This window comes from Erinaceus europaeus, chromosome 1 (assembly GCF_950295315.1).
Source record: "Erinaceus europaeus chromosome 1, mEriEur2.1, whole genome shotgun sequence".
Classification (NCBI taxonomy): domain Eukaryota; kingdom Metazoa; phylum Chordata; class Mammalia; order Eulipotyphla; family Erinaceidae; genus Erinaceus; species Erinaceus europaeus.
Window position 1 is genome coordinate 108670020 of NC_080162.1, and position 24442 is coordinate 108694461.

The 24442-nt window shown below is 42.0% G+C and overlaps 1 protein-coding gene across 1 annotated transcript in view; it reads left to right on the plus strand.

Annotated features, from left to right (window-relative positions):
- BLNK (B cell linker) overlaps positions 1-24442 on the plus strand; it is a 104669-nt gene that overhangs the window by 71878 nt on the left and 8349 nt on the right. Inside the window, exons 8-15 of the mRNA XM_016193575.2 lie at positions 4784-4855; positions 10926-10998; positions 13050-13077; positions 13891-13933; positions 17848-17932; positions 19089-19120; positions 21349-21407; positions 22706-22789. Coding sequence (XP_016049061.1) covers positions 4784-4855; positions 10926-10998; positions 13050-13077; positions 13891-13933; positions 17848-17932; positions 19089-19120; positions 21349-21407; positions 22706-22789 — 476 coding nt within the window. The remainder of the gene's footprint in view (positions 1-4783; positions 4856-10925; positions 10999-13049; positions 13078-13890; positions 13934-17847; positions 17933-19088; positions 19121-21348; positions 21408-22705; positions 22790-24442) is intronic.

Here is a 24442-nt window from a genome sequence, read left to right on the forward strand (position 1 = left end):
AAATTGAGAGGGGCAGGGGAAGTAGAGAGGGAGAGAGACAGAAAAGACACCTGCAGCCCTGCTTCATCACTTGTGAAGCTTTCCCCCTGCAGATGGGGACCAGGGACTTGCTTGAATCTCTCTCTTGATCTCCCTCACACTTCTCAATCTCTCTGTGTCTCTATCCAATAAACAAATAGATATTAAAAAATAAAAGTGAAATTGCTGTATCCTGACATTTATTTATTTATTTTCATGAGACAGAAAGGGAAAGGCTAAAGGAGGCCTGAGCACTACTCTAGCACATGTGGTGGGGCTCAAACCCATGGCATCACTCACACATATAAATGCTTTGCTTTGCCACTGAACCACTTCCTTGACTCCTTTTATTTTTTAATCACATTATGTAAGTTTAAGATATGGACATCCTTTTTTTTATTTATAAAAAGGAAACATTGACAAAATTATAGAATAAGAGGGGTACAACTCCACACAATTCCCACCACCAGAACTCCATATCCCCTCCCTTCCCCTGATAGCTTTCCTATTCTTTAATCCTCTGGGAGTAGGGACCCAAGGCCATTGTGGGATGCAGAAGGTGGAAGGTCTGGCTTCTGTAATTGCTCCACCGCTGAACATGGGCGTTAACAGGTCGATCCATACTCCCAGCCTCTCTCTCTCTTTCCCTAGTAGGGTGGGGTTCTGGGGATAGCTAGTAGGCATATTTTATTTATATTCCAAAGGGCCTATGGCTACACTATAGTTTTTTTTGTTTGTTTGTTTGTTTTCCCTGAGCCTGAAATCTGATATGTAGGTGGATCCAAGTTATTGTCTGGGGAGATGATGTCATGGCTGGAAAAGGACCAGAAAGCTAGATCAGGGAAGAGAGCAGCTCCCTAATGTGGGAAAGGGGTATAAATACTGTAAACTAAATACTGTTGACTATAAACCCCATTGATTTGATTTGATTTGATCTGGGATCCATATTCAGCATAGGAGCCTATGTGACCTCTGCATCCCTATAGATCTGAGCTCACATTCTGTGGTCCTGAATAGGAACATTCCAAGCTGCCCCAATATCAGGACCCACCTTCCCCAGGTGTAGCATAGAATATGTTGTCCAGCCTCCCTTTAGAGGATGGAACATTCTCTACTGTTGTCGATCCAAGTTGAGAGCAAGGTCCTATGGGGGCCCACAAAGGGGTCTATTTTATTGTTCCTGATAGAGATGACCGGTAACAATGGAGAGAGGGATTTATTTGAGGTCTAGGCCCATCATGTCTGTTTGGAAATCTCAGTACTCCCCAAATAGGGCCCCAGCTGATGGACATCCTTTTAAATCAATGTCTACATATACCACAGAAATTTACCCCTAAGATTAAGTTTAAAACTGTACTGCTATCGTAGCCTGGGAGGTAGTACAGTGAATAAAGCTTGAGGTCCTGAGTTCAATCCCTGGCATTGAATGTGCCAGAGTGATACTTACGTTCTCTTTCTCTCTCTCTTTTTAAATTGTTTTTCTGCCTTTATTTATTGGATAAAGATAGCCAGAAATTGAGAAGAAGAGGGAGATATAGATAGACAGAGAGACACCTCTGGCACTGCCTCACCACTCATAAACTTTTCCCTTTGCTGGTGGGGACCAGGGGGGCTCCTTGCACATTGTAACTTGCACTCCACCAGGTGCACCGCCACCTGGCCCCAATACTTAAGTTTTCTCTCCATCTATCCTTCTCTCTCTCTCTCTACACACACACACACACACACACACACACACACACACACACACATACACACACACACTTTCTCCATCATAAATAAATAGATTTTTTTAATACAGTCCCATCTCAGGCCCAGGAGATTTCATTATACAAATCATTCACAGGATAACAAATACTATTACAAATTATCTTTTAAAAAAAAAAGGAAAAGAAAACAGCATACTCTCAGATAAGGCCTGGAGTAGTGCATGTCTACTTTGGAGAAAGGTACTACAGAGGCTATAATTATATAGAAGGGATGCCTTTTCAAGTTATGTTACTCAGCTAACAAATTCCCAAAGTACTTTTATTTTGCCATTAGGTAATGACCTTCTGTGTTTTTAACTTTTACAAACTTATTTTTTAATATTTTATTTGTTTATTTTTATTATTGGATAGAGACAGAGAGAAATTGAGAGGGGAGAGGGGATAGAAAAGGAAAGAGACAGAGAGACACCTGAAGCCCTGCTTCACCACTGGTGAAGATTTCCCCTGCAGGTGGGGACCAGGGGCTTGAACACGGGTCTTTGTGCACTGTAATGTATGTGCTTAACCAACTGCACCACCACCTGACACCACGACCCTTTTCTGTATTCCTTAAAATAGGGGCAGTGGTAGATAGCATAATGGTTATGCAAAGAAACTCTCATGTGTGAGGCTCTGAAGTCCCAGGTTCAATCCTCTGCACCACCATAAGCCAGAGCTGAGCAGTGCTCTGGTGTTTTAAAAAAAAAGATCCTTAAAATAGAACCAATAGCTTCCAGAATCCCCCAAATTCTGAGCCACCCACCTTCATGACACAATTAAAAAAAAAAACATTAAATACCGAATGCCACCATACCACCACCAAGCAAAATAAAGATGGATGCTGCCTGTAGCATTCTTCCTCTTCTACTCGGTTCAATAGCTAACTTTCATTAAGAACAAAACAAGGGGATGGGCGGTAGCTCAGTGGGTTAAGAGCTAAAGCGCACGGATCCCGGTTCTAGCCTCCGTTTCCCCACCTACAGGGGGGTCGCTTCACAGGTGGTGAATCAGGTCTGCATGTGTCTATCTTTCTCTCCCCCTCTCTGTCTTCCCCTCCTCTCTCCATTTCTCTCTGTCCTATCCAACAACAACAACAGCTACAATAACAATAACAACAAGGGCAACAAATTGGGAAAAAATGGTCTCTACGAGCAGTGGGTTCATAGTGCAGGCACCAAGCCCCAGCAATAACCCTGGAGAAAAAGGGGAAAAAAAAGAACAAAACAAGAACTTTCTTTTATCTTCACCTCCAGTTTAAAAAATACAATTGCAATCCAGTATTCACACTATCCAAGTTCCTACCTTAACATAATTTTCTTATTTCTTTAATCATTACTATGTTGTTCAAAAATTCCTCAGTGCACACCAGAGACCTATCTGGTTTTATTAAATGGTTGGTAGCGTTTGCCCTTCTTCCGTAGCCAGTCAACAGCATCAGGTTGAGCCTGATGTAAAGTTTCGAGACCTCCTTTGAATCTGCAGAGGTGGCAGTCGTTGACTATGTGGGTCATATGACCAAGATAACCCTACCTGGCTCCTTTAGAGATCTTGGTGCTGCTGTAGTAACTGAAAGTTTCACCCCAGCTCCCCACCTGCAGGGGGCAAGCTTCATGAGTGGTAACATAGTCCTATAGGTGTTTCTCTTTCTCTCTTCTTCCCTCTCTATCTTCCCCTCCCTCTCAATTTCTCTCCGTCCTATCAAATAAAATAGAAAGAAAAAAAAAAAGAAAAAATAGCCGCTGGGAGCAGTGAATTTCTAGTGCCTGTACGAGCCCCAGCAATAACCCTGGTGACTAAAAATAATAAAAATAAATAAAAATTAAAGTTTCACTCAATTTTCTCCTTTAAGTCCCACCTATGAGTGAGATTATTTAATATTCTCCTCCTTCTGAAAATAGAAGACCTTTCTAGTCAGAGGTTTGAATAATGCTATTCTCAAAGAATGGAGGGGGGTAGATAGCATAATGGTTATGCAAAGAGACTCTCATGCCTGAGGCTCCGAAGTCCCAGGTTCAGTCCCCCGCAGCACCACCATAAGCCAGAGTTGAGCAGTGCTCTGGCTAATAAATAAATAAAAATAAAAACTAAAAAAAAATATATTAAAAACTAAAAAAGAAAATATTAAAAAATAAAAACTAAAAAAGAAAATATTTTTTTAAAAAGCAAAGAATAAAAAGATTATTTCAGGCCAAGTCACCATCACTTAGGGAAAGGATTAAGGCAGGGGGGCGGGGGGAAGGGGGGGGCCTGATCTTGTGGATTTCCTTTCCTGTGACAGCCAGGAAAGTGCAGATGTGTGGTTCCAGAATTCTCCTTTAGGGAGAGACTGAAACTAGAATAAAGTTAGGTATTAAGTCTTGGTAGAGTCAGGCATAAACAATTCTAGTTTAGGCCTGGTCTTTTTAGCTTTGTTTTCTTTTTAAAATTTATTTACTATTATTATTATTATTTTATTTATTTTCCCTTTTGTTGCCCTTGTTGTTTTAGTTATTATTGTTGTTGTTATTTGATGTCATCGTTGTTAGATAGGATGGAGAGGAGGGGAAAACAGAGGGGGAGAGAAAGATATGCACCTGCAGACCTACTTCACTGCCTGTGAAGCGACTCCCCTGCAGGTCGCTCCAACCAGGATCCTTATGTGGTCCTTGTGCTTTGCGCCACGTGCGCTTAACCTGCTGCGCTACCACCTGACTTCCTATTATTTTTATTTTTACCAGGGCACCGCACAGTGCTGGCTTATGATGGTGGTGTTGGGGATTGAAGCTGGGAGAGCCTCAGGCAAGAGAGCCTCTATGCATAACCATTATGCTATCTGCCCCCCTCCTCTAGTTTTGCTTTCTTAACACCGTGATGAAAATATTTCTTCAGAGAAGACTTGTGTGTTTAGTAACATTCTCCCATTCTTTATCAAGTCCCGGGATTGACCCATCATTTGCTCAATGCATTTTCCCCCTAAGTGTAAATCCCCTTCAGTAAGCCAAATCTATGCTCATTGTATGTGTTTTTGTGTCTTTAAGCTCCCATGGTGAACAGATCAACCAAGCCACCTAACTCCTCAAAACAAGTCTGTCTTCCAGGGACAGTTGCAGGTAAAGTCTGTGTGAGAATTGATGCTAATGTTGGGAGTTTTGTTTGTTTTCTAATGGTAAATGATTACACGTGAGGATTGGGTTTCTAATCTGTTCCTAATAAGATAAACAACTCAGATGAAATATTAAGAAATAATTATTTGAGGGCTGGAGTGATAGCATAATGGTCAAGCAAAAAACAAAACAAACACACCTCTCCTGCCTGACTCAGTCCCTAGCACCACCATTAAGCCAGAGCTGAGCAATGCTTTTGTTTAAAAAAAAAAAAAAATACACACACACACACACACACACACACACACACGAGCGCACTTACTTGTAATCTTTCATTTTTTATTTTTTTATTTAAGAAAGGATAATTAACAAAATCATAGGGTAGGAGGGGTACAACTCCACACAATTCCCACCACCCAATCTCCATATCCCACCCCCTCCCCTGGTAGCTTTCCCATTCTCTACCCCTCTGGGAGCATGAACTCAGGGTCATTGCGGGTTGCGGAAGGTAGAAGGTCTGGCTTCTGTAATTGCTTCCCCGCTGAATATGGGTGTTGACTGGTTGGTCCATACTCCTAGTCTGCCTCTCTCTTTCCCTAGTAGGGTGGGTCTCTGGGGAAGCAGAGCTCCAGGACACATTGGTGGGGTCTTCAGTCCAGGGAAGCCTAGCTGGCATCCTGATGACATCTGGAACCTGATGACTGAAAAGAGAGTTAACATATGAAGCCAAACAAATTGTTGAGCAATCATGGACCCAAAGCTTGGAATAGTGGAGAGAAAGTGTTAGGGGAGTACTCATTGCAAACTCTAGTGTACTTCTGCTTTCAGGTATTGTAATCTTAATACAGTGGCAGAGACCTATCTTCCTCCATTGCTGTTCTTAGTTAAGCAGCCTTCTCCCCAGACCCTCTGGGATTTCATACTACCTTGCTGGGCACTTTGACAAATTTACCTCCTTCTCCCCTGTCCTTGTTATAGACCCTGACCCCAAAATCTGGATCCTTAATCCAAAACCAAGTTCGCAGTCTTTTGGAGAAAGAATTCAACAGAGAACTTTCATTTGTAAAGTCAGCAAGGCTTTCATTAAAGACTGCCATTCACAAATGCAAGAAGTCAGCCAGAGTGAGAGCACAGTTGCTCCCTGAACAAAGGCGGCTATGAGGATTATTAGGAAAAAAGGGGAGGGTAAAGGGAAAGAAAAGAAAGAAAGGAAGGAAGAAAGAAAGAAAAAAGAAGAGAAAAGAAAAGAAAGGAAAGGAAAGGAAAGAAAGAAAGAGAAAAGAAACTAAAGGAAAGGAAAGAAAGGAAGAAAGAAAGAAAGAAAAAAGAAAGAAGAGAAAAGAAAAGAAAAGAAAGGAAAGGAAGGAAGGAAGGAAGGAAGGAAGGAAGGAAGGAAGGAAGGAAGAGAGAGAGAAAAGAAAACAAAGGAAAAGAAAAGAGTCCATTCTCAGGGATACAAAGGAAAGGGGTGATAATTGATCCGATCAGCAGGAACGTTTCTTTTGTTACCCAGGTACCTGGAGTTTGGAGTCGTAAATTGGCTGTCTTAGGGAGTGGAGCTTTCTGGGTTGTTTCACAGGTTTTGTGCTAGTCAGTATATATAGTTTTGGTGGCAGCATTGTCTGAGCTTAGTCACCTGGAAACAGCTCCATAAGCAGATCAAGATTGTAGATGAGCTACTGATTGATTGGTCTTACAGGCTTAGTTCACTTAGTCACAAGTTGGCCTACCAACCATTCACTCCCTCGGGTTCCCTAAAACATCCTGCAAAGGGGATTAGTTCATTGATCTTTATCTTGGGAGCCTAGAGTTGGTTTTTGTTTGTTTTGTTTATTTGCTGACCTATTGAGGGTTTAATGGTTTTTTTTAAACAGTACTTTAAAAATTTATTAGAGATTTAATAATGATTAACAAGATTGTAAAATAACAGGGGTACAATTCCACATATCTCCCAACATCAGAGTTCTGTATCCCCCTCCCCTCTACTGGAAGCTTCCCTAGTCTAGGAGTATGGACTTTGAATTCTTAATGGGATACAGAAGGGAGAAGGTCTGGCTTCCATTTTTGCTTCTCCACTGAACATAGATGTTGGCAGGGGGAACCAGGAAGGATAGTCTTATAGTTCTGTGATCTTGTGATTATCAGGAGAAAAAAAAAAGACTCTAAGACTAAACAAAGGAAATTTGTCTCTTTTACTTTTTTTAATTATATATATTTTTAATTTTTATTTATAAAATGGAAACACTGATAAGACCATAGGATAAAAGGGGTACAATTCCTACCACCAGAACTCCATATCCCATCTCCTCCCCTGATAGCTTTCCTATTCTTTAACTCTCTGGGAATATGGACCCAGGATCATTATGGGGTGCAGAAGGTGGAAGGTCTGGCTTCTGTAATTGCTTCCCCACTAAATATGGGCATTGACAGGTTGAGCCATACTACCAGCCTGTCTCTCTCTTTCCCTAGTGGGGCAGAGCTCTGGGGAAGCAGGGCTCTAGGCACATTGGTGGGGTTGTCTGCCCAGGGAAGTCCGGTTGGCATCATGATAGCTAGTCTGGAACCTAGTGGCTGAAAAAAGAGTTAACATATAAAGTCAAACAAACTGTTGACTAATCATGAACCCAAAGCCAAGTATATTGCAGATGAATATTTGGGGGTCTCCGTTTTGGAAATAGCTAGTAGGTCTATTTTAGATATATTCTTTTTTGTTTTTTTTAAAAATTTTAAATCTTTATTTGTTGGATAGAGACAGTAATAATTGAGAGGGAAGGGGGTGACAGAGAGGGAGAGAGACACCTGCAGCAGTGTTTCACCACTTGTGAAGCTTTCCCCCTGCAGGTGGGGACCAGGGGCTTGAACCTGGGTCCTTGCACACAGTAGCATGCGAGCTCAGCCAGGTGCGCCACCACCTGGCCGTTAATTTAGGTATATTCTAAGGGGCCCATGACTTTACTAATTTTTGCCTGAGCCTGACATGTGATATGCAGGTGTATCCAAGTTATTGTCTGGAGAGATGATGTCATAGCTGGAAAAAGGGCTAGAAAGCTGGATCAGGGAAGAGAGTAGCTCCCAAATATGGGAAAGGTGTATAAATATTGTTGACTGTAAACCCCATCGATTTGATGTGATCTGGGGCCCATATTCAGCATAGGAGCCTATGTGACCTCTGCATCCCTGTAGGTCCAAGCTCACATTCTGTGGTCATGAGTAGGAACGTTCCGAGTTGCACCAATTTCAGGAACCTCTTTTATTTTTGTGTTTCTGGACACGTCTTCCTCTATCACATTTTCAGTTTCTCACTTGGAGTAGTGCAATCAAAAATTTAGCTTAGTCAGAAAAGAAGGATCCTGGAATGAGGAGGGTGCCGGCTTGTCTGACCCCAGTCATACCCCAAGTATGACTTCAAACCCAGAGGAGCAGAAAGTATGACTGATGTACAGAATCAAAGAGTCATTCTCCATCCTCTTGAAGACAGTTGTAGAAGCGCTCTCTCTGCTCTTTCACTGTCACACACACACACACACACACACACACACACACACACGAACTACAACAAATAATTCCAGCATGTATATCGTTCTTCAGAGTAACATTATAACAAATTAGCTTGAGAGGAAAGTGCCTGTCTGGACTTTATACTCAAATAGCCCAGGTTTTTCAAACTCAGTTCTGCCACTAACCCTCTCGGAGCCTCTGTTTACTTCATTGATGCTATGTAAAGTCTAGAGATGGCACACTTAAGGCACCTAGGGATACATGATGGTTAATTGGGTGATAAAATAAAAGCAGCAATAGTCATGTTTACTGAGCGTTTTCACCAATGCTATCCCCAGGAGTCTGCTCTTTGTTGTTACAGGTTTGTTTTATTTCTGGACATTTCATGTTGTTGGAATCACATGTAGCCTGCTCCATCTGATTCCTCCCACTGAGCATAATGTCTTTGACTCTCAAATATGTTAATCGCTTCCAATCACATTGCTAATTCTGACAAATATTTTCATCCCTTTCTGACAATAGTGGTAATTGAATCTTTACATTTTTCTAGCTGCCCCGTTATCTTACTACAATAGCCCTGAGTTAAGTAAGGCAGGTGGTGCTACCCCTATATTACAGAGGGGGGACACTGAGACACTGTTGTTTTTAAGAGGTTACCAGTCTGTTTGGTGGCAGAGAGAAAAGGAAAACCCTGTTTTACTGACGCAAAATAATAGGTTTCCTTCCAGCATGTGACTTAACTTCTTCACAGAGGGAAATTGGCACATCCCTCCCTCTCCACTGATGCCAGAGTTGTTCAAGGGGAGGAAAGGGAGGAGGAAGACACTGGTCAACGGTTTAGAGATATAAAGGAAATACTATATTTTGGGGCAGTATTTTTGGGTATTATTTTGGGTATTATTTTAAAAATACTTTTTTTTTTGCCTCCAGGGTTATTGCTGGGGCTCGGTGCCTGCACTACGAATCCTCTCCTCCTAGAAGCTATTTCTCCTCTTTTGTTGCCCTTGTTATCATTGTTGTTATTGCTGTCATTGTTATTGGACAGGACAGAGAGAAATGGAGAGAGGATGGGAATACAGAGAGGGGGAGAGGAAGATAGACACCTGCAAACCTGCTTCACCACTTGTGAAGCGACTCCCTTGCAGGTGGGGAGCCAGGAGCTTGAACCAGGATCCTTATGCCAGTCCTTGTGCTTTGCACCATGTGCTCTTAACCTTCTGCACTACCACCCAACCCCATTAAAAATACTTTTATTTTGGGGCAGTAGTGCAGCGGGTTAAGTGCACATGGCACAAAGCACAAGGGCCAGAAAAAGGATCTTACTTTGTCCATTGGTCAAAGGGGTCTAGTGGGGTATCTTCACAAGAGGCGAAGCAGATCTGCAGGTATCTATCTATCTTTCTCTCCTCCTCTCTGTCTTCCCCTTCTCTGTTGATTTCTCTCTGTCCTATCCAACAACAACAGTTATAACAATGATAAAAAGGGCAACAAAATAGGGAAAATGGCCTCCAGAAACAGTAGATTTGTAGTGCAGGCACTGAAAATGAGCGAAAACCCTGCAGGCAAAAAAAAAAAAAAAAAGTAAAGGAAAACAGAATAGAAAAATCAGGCAGATGTGACAGGCCAAAGGAGTCTTGACATTTAAAAAGGGAACCCTGCCCACCCCACCCCCCTGGAAAGAAATTCTGACTTGGATCTTCCTACTTTCATATTTTCTTTTAAGATTTTATTTATTCATGAGAAATATAGGAGGAGAGAGAGAAAGAACCAGATGTCACTCTGGTGCATGTGCTGCCGGGGATTGAACTCGGGACCTCACGCTTGACAGTCTGATGCTCTATCCACTGCACCGCCTCCTGGACCACTCAGGCAAGATTTTTGTTTGGGGAGCCAGGCAGTGGGGCACCCAGCTGAGTGCACACATTAGCATGTGCAATGACCTGGTTTTGAACCTCCCGGTCCCTTCCTACAAGGGGGACTCTTCATGAGTGGTGAAGCAGGTCTGCAGTATCTATCTTTCTGTCTCCCTTTCTATCTCTCCCTCTCTTTTCAATGTCTCTCTCTATCCTATGAGATAAAGAGAGGAAGAGAGAAAGATGAAAAAAGGGGCAAAATGGCCACCAAGAGTGGTGGATTTATTGTGCCAGCACTGAGCCCTAGCAATAACCCTGGTGACAATAAAAATAATAAATTAAATTTTAAAGGATTTTTGTTTTCCTTTGTTCATTTTCTTCCTGGAAATATCCCATGAGAATCTATGCGTAGATTCAAAGGCCCTAAGAACTCAGAGATGAACTAACAGCCTCCAAATGTGAAGTGAGGTGTACATGTGCTATTTAAATGTGGTCGTGACTGAGCAATGCCAACAGGTGTGCGTCAGGAATGATGGGACTTGACCCGCGTGTGCCTCCATTGTGCACATCTGTGCAGTGCACATGGAAGCACGGACACACTTTCCTCCATAGTTATCTGCACAGGCCTTAATGAAAGCCACGTGGAATGAAAATGCATCTCTGAGATGACCGGGAAATCTGTGACCCTCAGCCCAGAGGACTGAGTCATATATGTGTCTGTACAGGTAGAAATAGTGGGACCTGGGACTCAAAGTCGCCTTCTTCACCTGCAGCACCATGTCCTCTGCCCAGGGCTGGGTAAGTACCTGGTGTTTACTGTAGAAAAATGGTTTGGTGAAATCTCACTGAGGTTGGTCTCCATTTCTGTTATCAGCAGAAAGAAAGAAAGGAAGGAAGGGAGGAAGGAAGAAACGAAGGAAGGAAGGAGGAAAGAAAGAGAGGGAGGGAGGGAGGAAGGAAGGAAGAGAAAAGGAGGGAGAGAAAGAAAAACATGATAAAGGAAGGGATGGCAAGAAATCCAATCTCTGGGAGTGGTGGAGTCATACAGGCACAAAGTCTCAGAAAAACCCATGGCAGCAAAAAACAGTCCATAAATAAGAATGTGTAATAAAAAGAAAAAAAAGGAAAGAAAACTAGTGGTTTTTCCTCCCATCAATTTTCAGTTAAATCTTGAGTAAACTGACTTGCATACCATTTGCATTCTGGAACCTAAATAATACTGAGATGCACTAAAGGTTACTCCATCACTGCCTGGTTCTCCATTTCTTTTACTGGTCTGTAAACAAACATATATACTACTTAGCACCCCATACACTCAGACTCAAAGCAGTACTATCTAGGTTCTCTTTCATAGTGAGTGAAGAGAGTCACTCTTTTGCATAACCATTATGGTGTCTCCCCAGTGAGAGCCACTCTTTTATTTATTTTTAAAATCTTTTTTTTTTCTTTCCTGGGTCCTTTCGTGTGCATCAGATCTGGGTTTGAGTCCCCAGCTCCCACTTGCAGAGTGGACACTTCACAAGCGGTGAAACAGGTCTGCAGGTGTCTCTCTTTCTTTCTCCCTCTCTATCTCCCTCTTCTCTCTCAATTCTCTCTGTCTTAGCCAATAAAATGGGGGGAAAATGGCCACCAGGAGCAGTGGGTTCATAGTGCCAACACCAAAAGCCCCAGAGATAACCCTGGAGGCAAAAAAAAAAAAGTTCAAGAGACACACAGTATTTGCAGCAAACATACAGGACAAGCATAAAAACCTTCACAGTATTAGATATACAGTCTCTACTAGCTATGTTATCTCACAACACATGCACCTTCAGGACCAGACATTACAGTGGTTTTTCAAACTTGGGTTGGTCTTGGATTGTTCTCTGTTTGGAAGGAAATCCTAGGCATATGTGTAACAGAGAATGCTCCCATAGATGCCAAGGCAGAAGTTAGCCTGGGAAGGTACCAGCTACAGTCTCCCCTTCCAAGGCCACATTCATCTCACCACTGATTCTGATTCTCACTTTACAAGTACAGAAGTTAAAGTTCAGGGGTTAAGTGGTGGCACACCCAGCTGAGCACACATGCTACCATCCTTAAGGACCTGGGTTGAAGCCCCTGGTCTCCAACTGCAGGGAGGGCGGAGAAGCATCACAAGTGGTGAAGTAGGACTGTAGAAGCCTCTCTATCTCTTTCTCTCTCCCTCTCTATCCACCTTCCCTGTTAATTTGTCTTTGTCTCTATCAGAAAATTAGACAAATTAATTAATTAATAAAAAGTTAAATCTCAGATTGACTTCACAGCCCAAAATAGTGCCTATGTTCACCAGGTCATTCATAGCAGAGCTGGAACACATTTTTAGTTCTGCCAACTCCTGGGATCAGTGCTCCTGTTTTTTATCTTCTTCTTTCTTTCTTTCTTATTTATTTATTTATTGGATAGAGACAGAGAGAAATTGAGAGGGAAGGGGGAAAGAAGGGAGAGAGAGAGAGAGAGAGAGAGAGAGACCAGCAACCTTGCTTCACCACTCATGAAGCTTTCCCCCTACAGGTGGCAACCAGGGGTTTGAACTTGGGTCTTTGTGCGCTGTAGTGTGAGCATTTAACCAGGTGCACCTGGCCCCTGGTAATCCTGTTCATCCCCAACAACCCCCATTGGCATCTATCAGTGAATTCTATCTGATCTAAGAGGATCATAATTAAATCTTGTTTCCGTCTCTCTCTGCCCTGTAATGATAGTCTCCCAACACTTTCACCACTGCTCTGTTATTGTCACTTAATTTTAAGAGTAATGTTAGGTAGCCAATTCACTTTATTTTTATTGTGTTTTTAACAAAGCCAATCTCTTCTTATCCCCCCTCCCACCAGGAAAAAAACAGCTACACCACTGCAGACAGTAAGTCACTCTTGCACTGGAATGTGCTTCCTGTTTCCTGCCATGATTATCCTCATCCACTTATCGGGAAAAAAAAAAATCAAAACAGCTTCCAGCTAAGATTATCACGGCAATCAATCTTAGCAACTGAAATTGCTACCTAGGCATTTCCAAGAGACGTTCCAAGTACTTGGTTAACCAGGGGGAGATACTGCCAGGGCAGAGCTTATCCTCGTTCGACCCCAGTGGGCTCAGCAAGTGTGAGCAGCACATCAGAGGCTATTGCCAAGCTCCCTGATCTCATGGCATTTGCCTTTCCTGCAGAAAATCCCATGTACCCACTTTCCCAGCTCCTGGTCAGGAAGTAAATGGTAGACAACTGTGTATCTGACATATAGGCTGGACCATAGTCAGATTCTGTGCAAAACCTGGGCCAATCCATTGTCCCTGAAAGCCCACCTTGCTGGGGTGTCTGCCCTGAGCCCAGGCATTTACAATCACTTAGCAAAATTGGAGAAGGTGGAAGCCAGAGACTACGGTCATGGTCAGGTGCCAGATGGCCACTGTATAGGCACAGCTGCTGGGGTTCCTGGTGGAAAGCAGGGAGTTCCTCCCTCTCTCCTTCCGTGAAATGCTTCCAGCCCATCATCCTTAAATGCACTGGTTGGGCTGCAGCTGTGTGTTTTTAACTATTGTTCATGTGAGTGAAAGAATAGCTGACTGTGAATGAAAGAAATGTTCTCCCAAAATACTTACTTGACTAATAGTGCTTTGGTGTTTACTTCCACAAGTCACTGTACTAAATCTCATTGCACTTTTCCCCCCTTAAAATAGATCCCAGTTGCCTCTCAACAGAATGCACCAAGTGTTTGTGAAGGTCAGTCTATATTATTTTGAAGGGTGAGCATATCTTCTAAGAAAAATGTTAAAGATTGTGTACATAGATGCCGTACTAAATTTCTTTTGGTATTTATAAAGCAGTTGTAAATATGAGACTCAAATTTCTAGATAAATGGCCTTGACTTCTCAATGAATGGTAAGTAACAACTGATAAAGACTTGAATTTATCAGCTGAGTACTTGGACTAGATTACCATCTCTCTGCCTCAAATCTTCCTGTCTATAGAAACAAGACCCTGTTCATGCCTATGTGTGAAGACGAATTTAAAGTTATCTACCTATATTAGAACCGATGGGTTTTTTTTTCAATTTTTTAAACAATTTTTTTTCTTTTTAAAAAATATTTATTTTATTTATTCCCTTTTGTTGCCCTTGTTGTTTTATTGTTATAGTTATTATTGTTGTCGTTGTTGGATAGGACAGAGAGAAATGGAGAGAGGAGGGGTAGACAGAGAGGGGGAGAGAAAGATAGACACCTGCAGACCTGCTTCACTGCCTGTGAAGGGACTCCCCTGCAGGTGGGGAGCCGGGGGCTCAAACTAGGATCCCTGCGCCAGTCCTTGTGCTTTACACCATATGCGCTTAACCCGCTGTGCTACAGCTCGACTCCCTTTTTCAATTTATTTAACTCAATAGGACAAGGAGAAATTGAGAGGGGGAAGAGGAGATCGAGAGGAGAGAGAGAGAGAGAGAGAGAGACCTGCAGACCTGATTCACTGCTCGTGAAGCTTCCCCCTGCAGGTTGGGTACTGAGGATTTGAACCTTCCTCAGTGTGTATGCTCAAGCAGGTTTCCTTCTATCATTCTATCATAATCCAAAAACCTTACATACATGTTTAATTGGAACTTTCCTGCTCAAGAATACATATTTGAGAGGCTGGGCAGTGGTGAACCTAGTAGAGCACACATGCAAGGACCTGGGTTCTAGCCTCCAGCCCCCCAGTCCATACCTGCAGGGAGGAAGCTTCAGAAGCAGTGCAGCAGTGCTGCAGGCATCTTTCTTCCTCTCCCACCTATCTACCTCCCCTTTCTTTCTCAATTTCCTTCTACCCTACCAAATAAAAGAAAAAGGTGGGAAGGGGAATGACTGCTGGGGGTGGTGGATTTTTTCATGCTGGCACTGAACCCCAGCAATAACCCTGGTTGTAGTGAAGAAAAAAAAAAGTGTGTGTGTGTGTGTGTGTGTGTGTGTGTGTATTTGGAAAATACTGGGGAGAAAACAGGAAGAAGATTGACCCATAAACACTTAAAACACTGAGTCGAAGTTAAAACCCAGCCCCTATCTAATTCCACAATTTAAAGTACCCAACATTAAATGCTTGGCATATATTCTCATCATCTCTTGGCTTAATATGGCACCTTTCCATAGTGTTCTGTTTTCTCTGGAGATAGGCATTTTCTGAACATGCATTACAACTCACCTCTCTGCTTTAACAGCTCCACTTGAATTTCTACACTTACTTCCCAGGCCTTTCTCGACACACTAATTTGAGGTCTCGTTTCCTTTCTATTATCTCCTTTTCCTTCTGCCTTTAGTGCTTTTGCCTTGCTGTCTTTCCATCCCTTGGAGTCTTTTGCATCTGTTAGGCAGTGAGCTTGTTGCCACAGTGTATCTTTGAGATGAAAGTCTCTAGGTTTCCAATCCCACACAGATCCATAGCTTTAGGAGTTTGTCTAAACTGGCAAGGAAGGGACTCCTGTGTGACTCAGATGTACTCTTCCCGTAGGGCTCCCACTGCAGGAGCTTGGTAGGCTGTCTCTTTCTTTTTTCAAGAGCCATCAACTAAAGCAGATGAGTAGACTCTTCTTCCCTGAGAAGGAAGTCTACAGGTTACAAGGGGAAAAGCCAATGTGATCACAGACCATCACGGTGTATTCACTGCAAAGCCATAAACAAAACGTCAGTGATCCAGGAGGTGGTGCACTGGACAAAGCATTGGACTCTTAAGCATGAGATCCCAAGTTTAATCCCCAGCAACGCATGTACCAGAGTAATGTCTGGTTCTTCTTCTCTCTCCTCTTATGATTTCTCATAAATAAATAAAATCTTAAAAAAAAAATCTTCCTGGCTACTCCAAGTAACTTGCCTAAAACTTGAAATGTTATCTTTAGAGATTCAGAGCTTTTGGATTTTGCTACACTGCAAAACAAAACAAAAACAAACAAAAGAAAAGTGCAATCTTTAGATCTTTGAATTATTTTACTTAAGTATCACTAGTATACATTTTGGGTTTCTTGAATATGCTATCAATACTTCAAAAGCAGGAGACACACTCATAAGCATACCCAGGTTTTTAACACAACCTGGACCAGTTTTAAAAGAGAAAAAAAGCATTAAAATAATTTGTAACCCCATTCATTAATAGTTCAGCAACAAAGTTCACCATGGTATTTCTCCATAAATGTCTTATGTTGTGGGTTTTGCTCATTTCACTCTGTACTTTTTTTTTAATATTTATTTTATTTATTTATTCCCTTTTGTTGCCCTTGTTGTTTTATTGTTGTAGTTATTATTGTTGTTGTCGTTGTTGGATAGGACAGAGAGAAATGGAGAGAGGAGGGGAAGACAGAGAGGAGGAGAGAAAGATAGACACCTGCAGACCTGCTTCACCGCCTGTGAAGCAACTCCCCTGCAGGTGGGGAGCCGGGGTTCGAACCGGGATCCTTTTGCCAGTCCTTGTGCTTTGCGCCACCTGTGCTTAACCAGCTGCACTACAGCCCGACTCCCCACTCTGTACTTTTATTATTATTATTGTTACTTGATTTGATACAGAGATAAAAATTGAGAGTGAAGGGAGGAGATAGGGAGAGAAGGATTGCTTCACCACTCTTGAAGATTTCTCCCTGGGAAGAACTCAGGTCCCTGCACATTATAACATGTGCACTCAACTAAGTGTGTTGTTTCCCTACTGTGTCAGATTTTTAAAAATATTACTTATTTCCTTTTTGTTGCCCTTTTTTATTGTTGTTGTAGTTATTGTTGTTGATGTCGTTGTTGTTGGATAGGACAGAGAGAAATGAAGAGAAGAAGGGAAGACAGAGAGGGGGAGAGAAAGATAGACACCTGCAGACCTGCTTCACTGCCTGTGAAGCGACTCCCCTGCAGGTGGGGAGCCAGAGGCTCGAACCGGGATCCTTGCGCTGGTCCTTGCGCTTTACACCACGTGCGCTTAACCCGCTGCGCTATCGTCTGACTCCCAGTGTCAGTTTTAACTCAGTCCCTTCTTCGCTCAGCAAAGGCTGTGAAATGCAAAAGTAAGTTCCCCAGAGTGGGGTTACACCTGTGTGTAGGTCCTACACAAAGACAGAGTTAGCTAAAACCTTCTCTTCTTCTGGGTCCCAGCTGTATTCACACTCTCAAAGGTCCAAGGCACTTGAGTTCAGTACCGATGATGCATGGTGCCAAGGTATGAATGCAGGAGGTGAGCCTGCAGTGCTGCTGGGTGGGGATCCTGGTCTGAAGGACTCAAATGCACCACCAGATGGATAGACAAGTGCACAGGCAAAATAACAGCCTGCTGAAAGGCAAGTTCATGGGAAGACAACAGACCAAATATGGTGGATGGTGATGAGTTTGGCTACAAGGACAAACACTCCCTTTTTTTTTTTAACTTTTTAAATAAATATTTATTCTTTTTTGTTAATTTTTTTTTTTTGTCGTAGTCGTTGTTGGATAGGACAGACAGAAATGGAGAGAGGAGGAGAGAAAGATAGACACCTGCAGACCTGCTTTACCGCCTGTGAAGTGACTCTCCTGCAGGTGGGGAGCTGGGGGCTCGAATCAGGATCCTTACGCTGGTCCTTGTGCTTTGTGCCACCTGCGCTTAACCCGCTGTGCTACCGCCCAATTCCCACTCCCTTTATTTCTAACATGAGAATTGTCTTTATACAGAAAAACCAATACCTGCAGAGCGTCACCGAGGATCTAGCCATAGACAAGAAGCTGTGCAGTCATCAATGTTCCCTCCTGCTTATAAGTAAGCCTCTTTTCCATTAAAAATAATTTTTTTCTGGGACAGGGATATAGCTCACCCAGTAGGAGCACAGATCTTATCATGGGTAAAGCCCCCAGTGTGAGTCTCAGCATCATATGAAGCTTCACCACTGTACCAGAGGAAGCTTCAGAAGTGGTAGAGCAGTTCTGTGGTGTCTCTCTCTCCTCCTCACTGTATATCTTAATCTGAAATTAAATGGGGAAAAAAGCGGCCCAGGAGTAGTAGAATAATGCATGTTTGATGTCCTGGAGTCACAAAAGCTCATAAGTAAGCTTTCCGCCAAGAGATAGCACACCTGAAACTAGGATGTGAGAAATCCCAGATTCTGTCCTTGGCTCCACTGACAGCTAGAATGGATCCATGCTCTGGATCCATTCTAATTTTAAAAGATTTCCTCTTACTGCAGCAGGCCTCAATGTGCTGCACAATGACAACTTGTAGTGCTTATTAAAAATCTGCTATTTTTATAGATATAGATAGACAGTTATAAAGTCAACTCATATCTGTGACTTTGGGAGAACTTCTGCAGTTTCCCATGAAGAGGATGGGGCCAGAATTCTGGTAGTGAGAATGGTACAAAATTATGCCCCTTCTGTCTTATGCATTTTGTAAATCAATATTAAATCCCTAATAAAAAATCTGATATTTCGGGCTGAGTGGTGGCACACCTGGTTGAGCGCATATGTTACAATGTGCAAAGACCCAAGTTTGAGCCCCCAGTCCCATCTGCAGGGGGAAAGCTTCACAAGTGGTAAAGCACTGTTGCAAGTGTCTCTCTGTCTCTTCCTCTCTATTACCCTCGTCCTTCTCAATTTCTGGCTGTCTCTATCCAGTAAATAAATAAAGATAATTAAAAAAATTTTAGAAAACTTTAAAAAATATGATATTTCATTGATGTGTGGCTATATTTTAAATGGTTTAAGTGGGTAGCAACTGTAAAAGAATTGCATTGTATCTGAAACTAGTAGGTGCTATAATCATTGGAATGAAACTAAAATCTAGTCAAACTCCTCCAGTTTCAAAACTGAAGGGAACAATTTTAAGGATCTTAAAGATTTTGGTGACTTTCAATAAATAAATAATTAAATTGTGTGTGTTATATTTTGGTCTTTAATTAGTCTGAAATTCTTCTTTTCAGACAAAGCCATCAAAAACCCATACCTCTGCCAAGTAAGTATGAAATGAAGTCACGAAGAGCAATCTCAAGTCATGGTAAAGGCTGGACCTCCATGTCTGTTTCGTGGGTTCTGACATAACACTTACAGAACACATCCCTTGTAATTGTAACATTGTAGTAATCTCTAACTTGTTTCCTCATCTGCAGAATAGAACCAAGTATTTATTTCAGAGGGTAGTTTTGAAAAGTAAATAGATTTGAGATAAGTTTGTTTCTTAGTACCATACAGGTCATCTTTTATTTTTAACAAGACCAATACAATTGCTTTTGAGATAAGGAAAATAAAATAACATATGGAAAATACATGGTATAGTATTTGATACATAGAAAGTCCTCAATAGTCCTCAGTAGTCCTCAAGTCGGGCGGTAGCGCAGTGGGTTAAGTGCACGTGGCACAAAGTGCGAGGACCTGCGTGAGGATCCCGGTTCGAGCCCCTGGCTCCCCACCTGCAGGGGACTCAGTGTCTTCCCCTTCTCTCCATTTCTCTCTGTCCTATCTAACAACAAAGACATCAGTCATAACTGCAACAATAAAACAAGGGCAACAAAAGGGAATAAATAATAAATTAATTTAAAAAATTTTTTTAAAAAGGAAGTCCTCAATAGGGGGTCGGGCGGTAGGTAGCACAGCAGCTTAAGCGCACATGGCGCAAAGTGCAAGGTTTGGCGTAAGTATCCCAGTTTGAGCCCGCCCCACTCCCACCCCGTTGGAGCCCCTGGCACTTCACAAGCCGTGAAGCAGGTGTGTAGGTGTCTCTCTTTATCTCTCCCTCTTTGTCTTCCCCTCCTCTCTTCATTTCTCTCTATCCTATCCAACAACAATAACAGCAATAACAACAATAATAACAACAACAATAAACAACAAGGGCAACAAAAGGAAAAAAATGGCCTCCAGTAGCAATGGATTCGTAGTGCAGCACTGAGCCCCAGCGATAACCCTGGAGTCAAAAAAAAAAAATGCCCTCAATAGGGGCCTGGCAGTGGTACACTCAGTATTATCGTGTGTGAGGACCCAGGGCTCAAGCCCCTGGTCCTCACCTTCGGGGGGGAGCTTCATGAGCAATAGAGCAGTGCTGCAGGTGTCTTTCTTTCTTCCCCTGTTCTCTCCCTCTACATTTCCCTCTGTCTCCATCAAAAAAGAGAGAAGGGGGGTGAAGGGAGAGAGGTCGATTCATCTTACAGGCACCAAACTCCCGTGACAATCCTGATGACATAGGAGAATGAGAAAGAGACAGAGAGACAGAGAGAGGAGACAGGAGGAAAGAAAGACTGCAATAAATGACTCCTATTTAAATAGAAGACATCTTTTAGTAGTTATAAAGTTTGTCTATAGAAGTGTATAAAGTTTATCTATAGAAGACACCTTAAAAAGAACATTTGGCAAGTATGTGGAAAATTTTCCCAAACAATTCAACACTGTAAAACTACATGAAATCAGGAGGTTAGGCACACATGTTACCATGCAAAAGGACCCGGTTCAAGTCCCAGGTTCCCACCTATGGGGGGAGACCTCACAAGCAGTGAAGCAGTGTTGCAGATGTATGTCTAGCTCTCTCCCTTTCTAAGCCCCCTTCCTTCTCAATTTCTCTCTGTCTTTGTCAACATAAGAAAATAGTGGTTGCCAGGGTGACGGATTTGTTTTGCAGGCACCAAGCACCAGCAATAACCTTGGTGACAATTAAAAATAAAAATAATAATAGAAATAAATGACACCTGTTATGGGAGGATGGGAGGTTGTGGCCATGTGTTAACAATTGTACTGTAAACCATTAAACTCCCACCCAAAAAGTAGAAAAATAACTGCCCAAACCTTGATTTCCTTTCTACACAGTGTAGAAAAAACAAAACTAATTTGGATAATATTCCAAAATAATGAAGCTAACTAGATTCTCATACCTGCCTCTACATTCAACTTGTTGCTGTTCTTCTTTCTGCTTGTAATGTTAGGAGAAAAGTGGGCTCAACAGAGATTTGTAATGGGAAAGGACCTTAGGACACACATCCCCTCATCCCCCCAAATGGTAGTGGGGACTTGCAGAACCATCAAAGATTATGCTTTAAGAACCACTGCTACTGAGGACGTGTGTGTGTGTGTGTGTGTGTGTGTGTGTGTGTCTTTGTTAATGTGTGTGATGTTTACATTACCTAGCACTGTTTTAAGGTATAAATAGGATAACTGTTCAAGATATGAAGATTACTTAATTTTTCAATTCTCTTTCAGGATTTCCAGAAGGTGGAAACCCGGTACCAGTCGACGGTCCATTAGGTTTATCAGAACAGGTATGACATGAATTCACTGTTTTCAGCAAACTGCTGGGAGTTATAGGTGAACATTTGGCATAAAGTTTGAGAAAGAAAAAAAAACTGTACTTCAAGTTGACTTAAAAGCTGTCATTTGTTCAGAAACTTTTTTTTTTTCAATGAGTAAGGCCTTGCTTTTTTATTTATTTATTTATATATATATATTTGGCTCCAGGGTTATTGCTGGGGCACGAATCCACTGCTCCTTGAGGCTATTTTTTCCCCTTTTGTTGCCATTGTTTTATCATTGTTGTGGTATTATTATTGTTGTTATTGACGTCATTGTTGTTGGATAGGACAGAGAGAAATCGAGAGAGGAGGGAAAGACAAAGAGGGGAAGAGAAAGATAGACACCTGCAGACCTGCTTCACTGCCTGTGAGGCTTGAACGGGGATCCTTGAACTGGTCCTTGCGCTTTGCGCCATGTGCACTTGATCTGCTGCGCTACCGCTTGACCCCCAGGCCTTGCTCTTTTTATTCCAATTTATACTGTAGATGCGATTAATAGCGCTCTGTATTTCTCCAAAACAAGCAAAAATATATTCTTCCTCTTACCCCAATTCCACTGATATTTTAACTTAGAATTTTCTCAGAATACATGTGTGGAAACACATGATATTAAAATATACAGGGCAGCACAATTTAAGACATAGAAAGGACCTGGGCACATCTCTGAAATTTCTCTTATTATTATGGGATAGAGACAGAGAGAAATTGAGAGAGGAGGAGAAGGTAGAGAGGGAGAGAGACAGAGACACCTGTAGCCCTGCTCCGCCACTTGTGAAGCCTTCCTCCGACAGGTGGGGGCCAGGGGGATTGAACCTGGGTCCTTGTGCACTATGAGTACTTAAACAGGTGCACCACTAGCTGGCCTCTAAATTTTCTCAAATGTAAAATATCTTGAATCTCTCTGGCCTTCAAAATATTTAAAAGGATGAAATAAGATATTAAAAGAAAAAAAGGTTTGAAAATTATAACTCACTTCACAAAGCAATAACAGCAAAATTATAATGGGAAGAGAGATTATCACTTACTTAGAAGAGTAATAAATGTTGAATCTAGCTGGATTTAATTCCAAATGCTGTTTAGCAGCAAAGATCAAAAGGAGGTGAAAGTTAGTGATATAATCCTTTCAGCATAAAACTCATTTTTTCAGTTACTGGCCTAAGTGTAGTTAGTCCGAACTAAGTGTGGAATGGGATTTCATTTCTAGTGCTCAGAAGGTAGAATGTCAACGAAGGTCCACTTCATGTCTGACAATGACCTCCATTTCACAGGAAGCTGATATTCACTGTAAGCCATGGTACGCCGGTGCATGCGATCGGAAGTCTGCTGAAGAGGCATTGTACAGATCAAATAAGGTTTGATCTTTTTTATTCTTATTTAATAATGATTGACAAGACTGTAGGATTGGGGGGGATACAATTCCACACAAGTCCCACAACCAAAGTTCTGTATGCCATCCCTTCCATTGGAAGCTTTCCTATTCTCTTATCTCTCAGGGAGTATGGACCCAGGATATTTATGGGGTACAGAAGGTGGGAGGTCTGATTTCTGTAATTGCTTCTCCCCTGGATGTGGGCATTGGCAGGTTGATCTATACTCCCAGCCTGTTTAATCTTCATATTCTGTCCTCAGCTAATAATTGACATATTTTTCTTCCTCTAGTAATAATGCAGAGATGTTTTGTTTAACTTACTCAAGAGTGACAGCCATTCTCCCCACTCAAGCATCCTCTTTATTTTCCTACCCTCCTTTTTTTTTAAAAAAAAGATTTTATTTATTTACTAGTGAGAAAGATAGGAGATGAGAGAAAGAATGAAACGTCACTCTGGTACATGTACTGCCGGGGATTAAACTCAATACCTCATGCTTGAGAGTTCACTGCACCATCTCCTAGACCGCCCCATCTTCTACCTGTCATTTTCATTCTACAGGTGTTCTTAGGCTTCACTGCTCTCCAAACAGTGGAGGGAAAGGAGGTTCTAGGACAAGATCTCTGTAAAGCTTGGTGCTACATGAAATCGATTCAGGAGTGAGAAGTAGTAGGTCATTATGAATCAATGCATAGGACAAAAGATTTGGGTTGACAGTGGCCGGTAGAGAGGAAGCTTTCCATACACAGGGACCTGGGTTCGAGACCCTGACCATCGATACATCTCAAAAGTATCATTCAAAGGAAACTTCACAAGCAGTGGAGCAGTGCTGTGATCACGCTCTCTGCCTCTGTCTCCCTCTATTTCACAATCTATCTGAAAAAAAGAAAAAATACTCCACCCCAGTGAAGGCCTAGAAGAAAAAAAAAGATTTGGGTTACGATGTCAGAAAAATTGGTGTATTTATTGCACCAAAATAAAGGACTCTGAGGTGGGGGTGTGGGGGGAAGGTCGTCCTGGAACATGATGGCAGAGGAGGACCTAGTTGGGGGCTGAATTGTTATGTGGAAAACTAGGAAATGTTACACATGTACAAACTATTATATTTTACTGTTGACTGTAAACCATTAATCCCTCGATAAAGAAAAAAAATATCAGAAATTAGTGATTTTGTAGAGAGTCCATGCTCAGTCACACATACGGGAACTCTAAGTTTGGACAATCTAAGATGGAAGTCTCACTTTTCCTTTTCTATCAGCCTCCTCTATAGCTTCCTTGGTTTTCACTTTGCATTTGACCCAGCTCACCACGTAGTCGATTTTCAGGAAGGTTGTATGCACAGTATCCTCTGGGTTATTGCGTGTGGTAACAAGTGTGTTCAACCTGGTATGCCGCCACCCAGGCCCAAGAGCTTTCCCTATATTATAGTCCTAATGATTAATTCTACAATTCCACTGTTTTGTTTTTCTTCAAGGAGTCAAACTACTAGTCAAACTATCTTTCATCATGTCATCTCTTTCTCTCTCTCTCTCTTTTTCATTCCAGCCACTTTCTCTTGTAACTAATGTACTTTAAGTTTTGCTCCCCTTCCCCCCATTTTTCTTGGTGATTTCATATCCTCATTCAGTCATTTTTAAA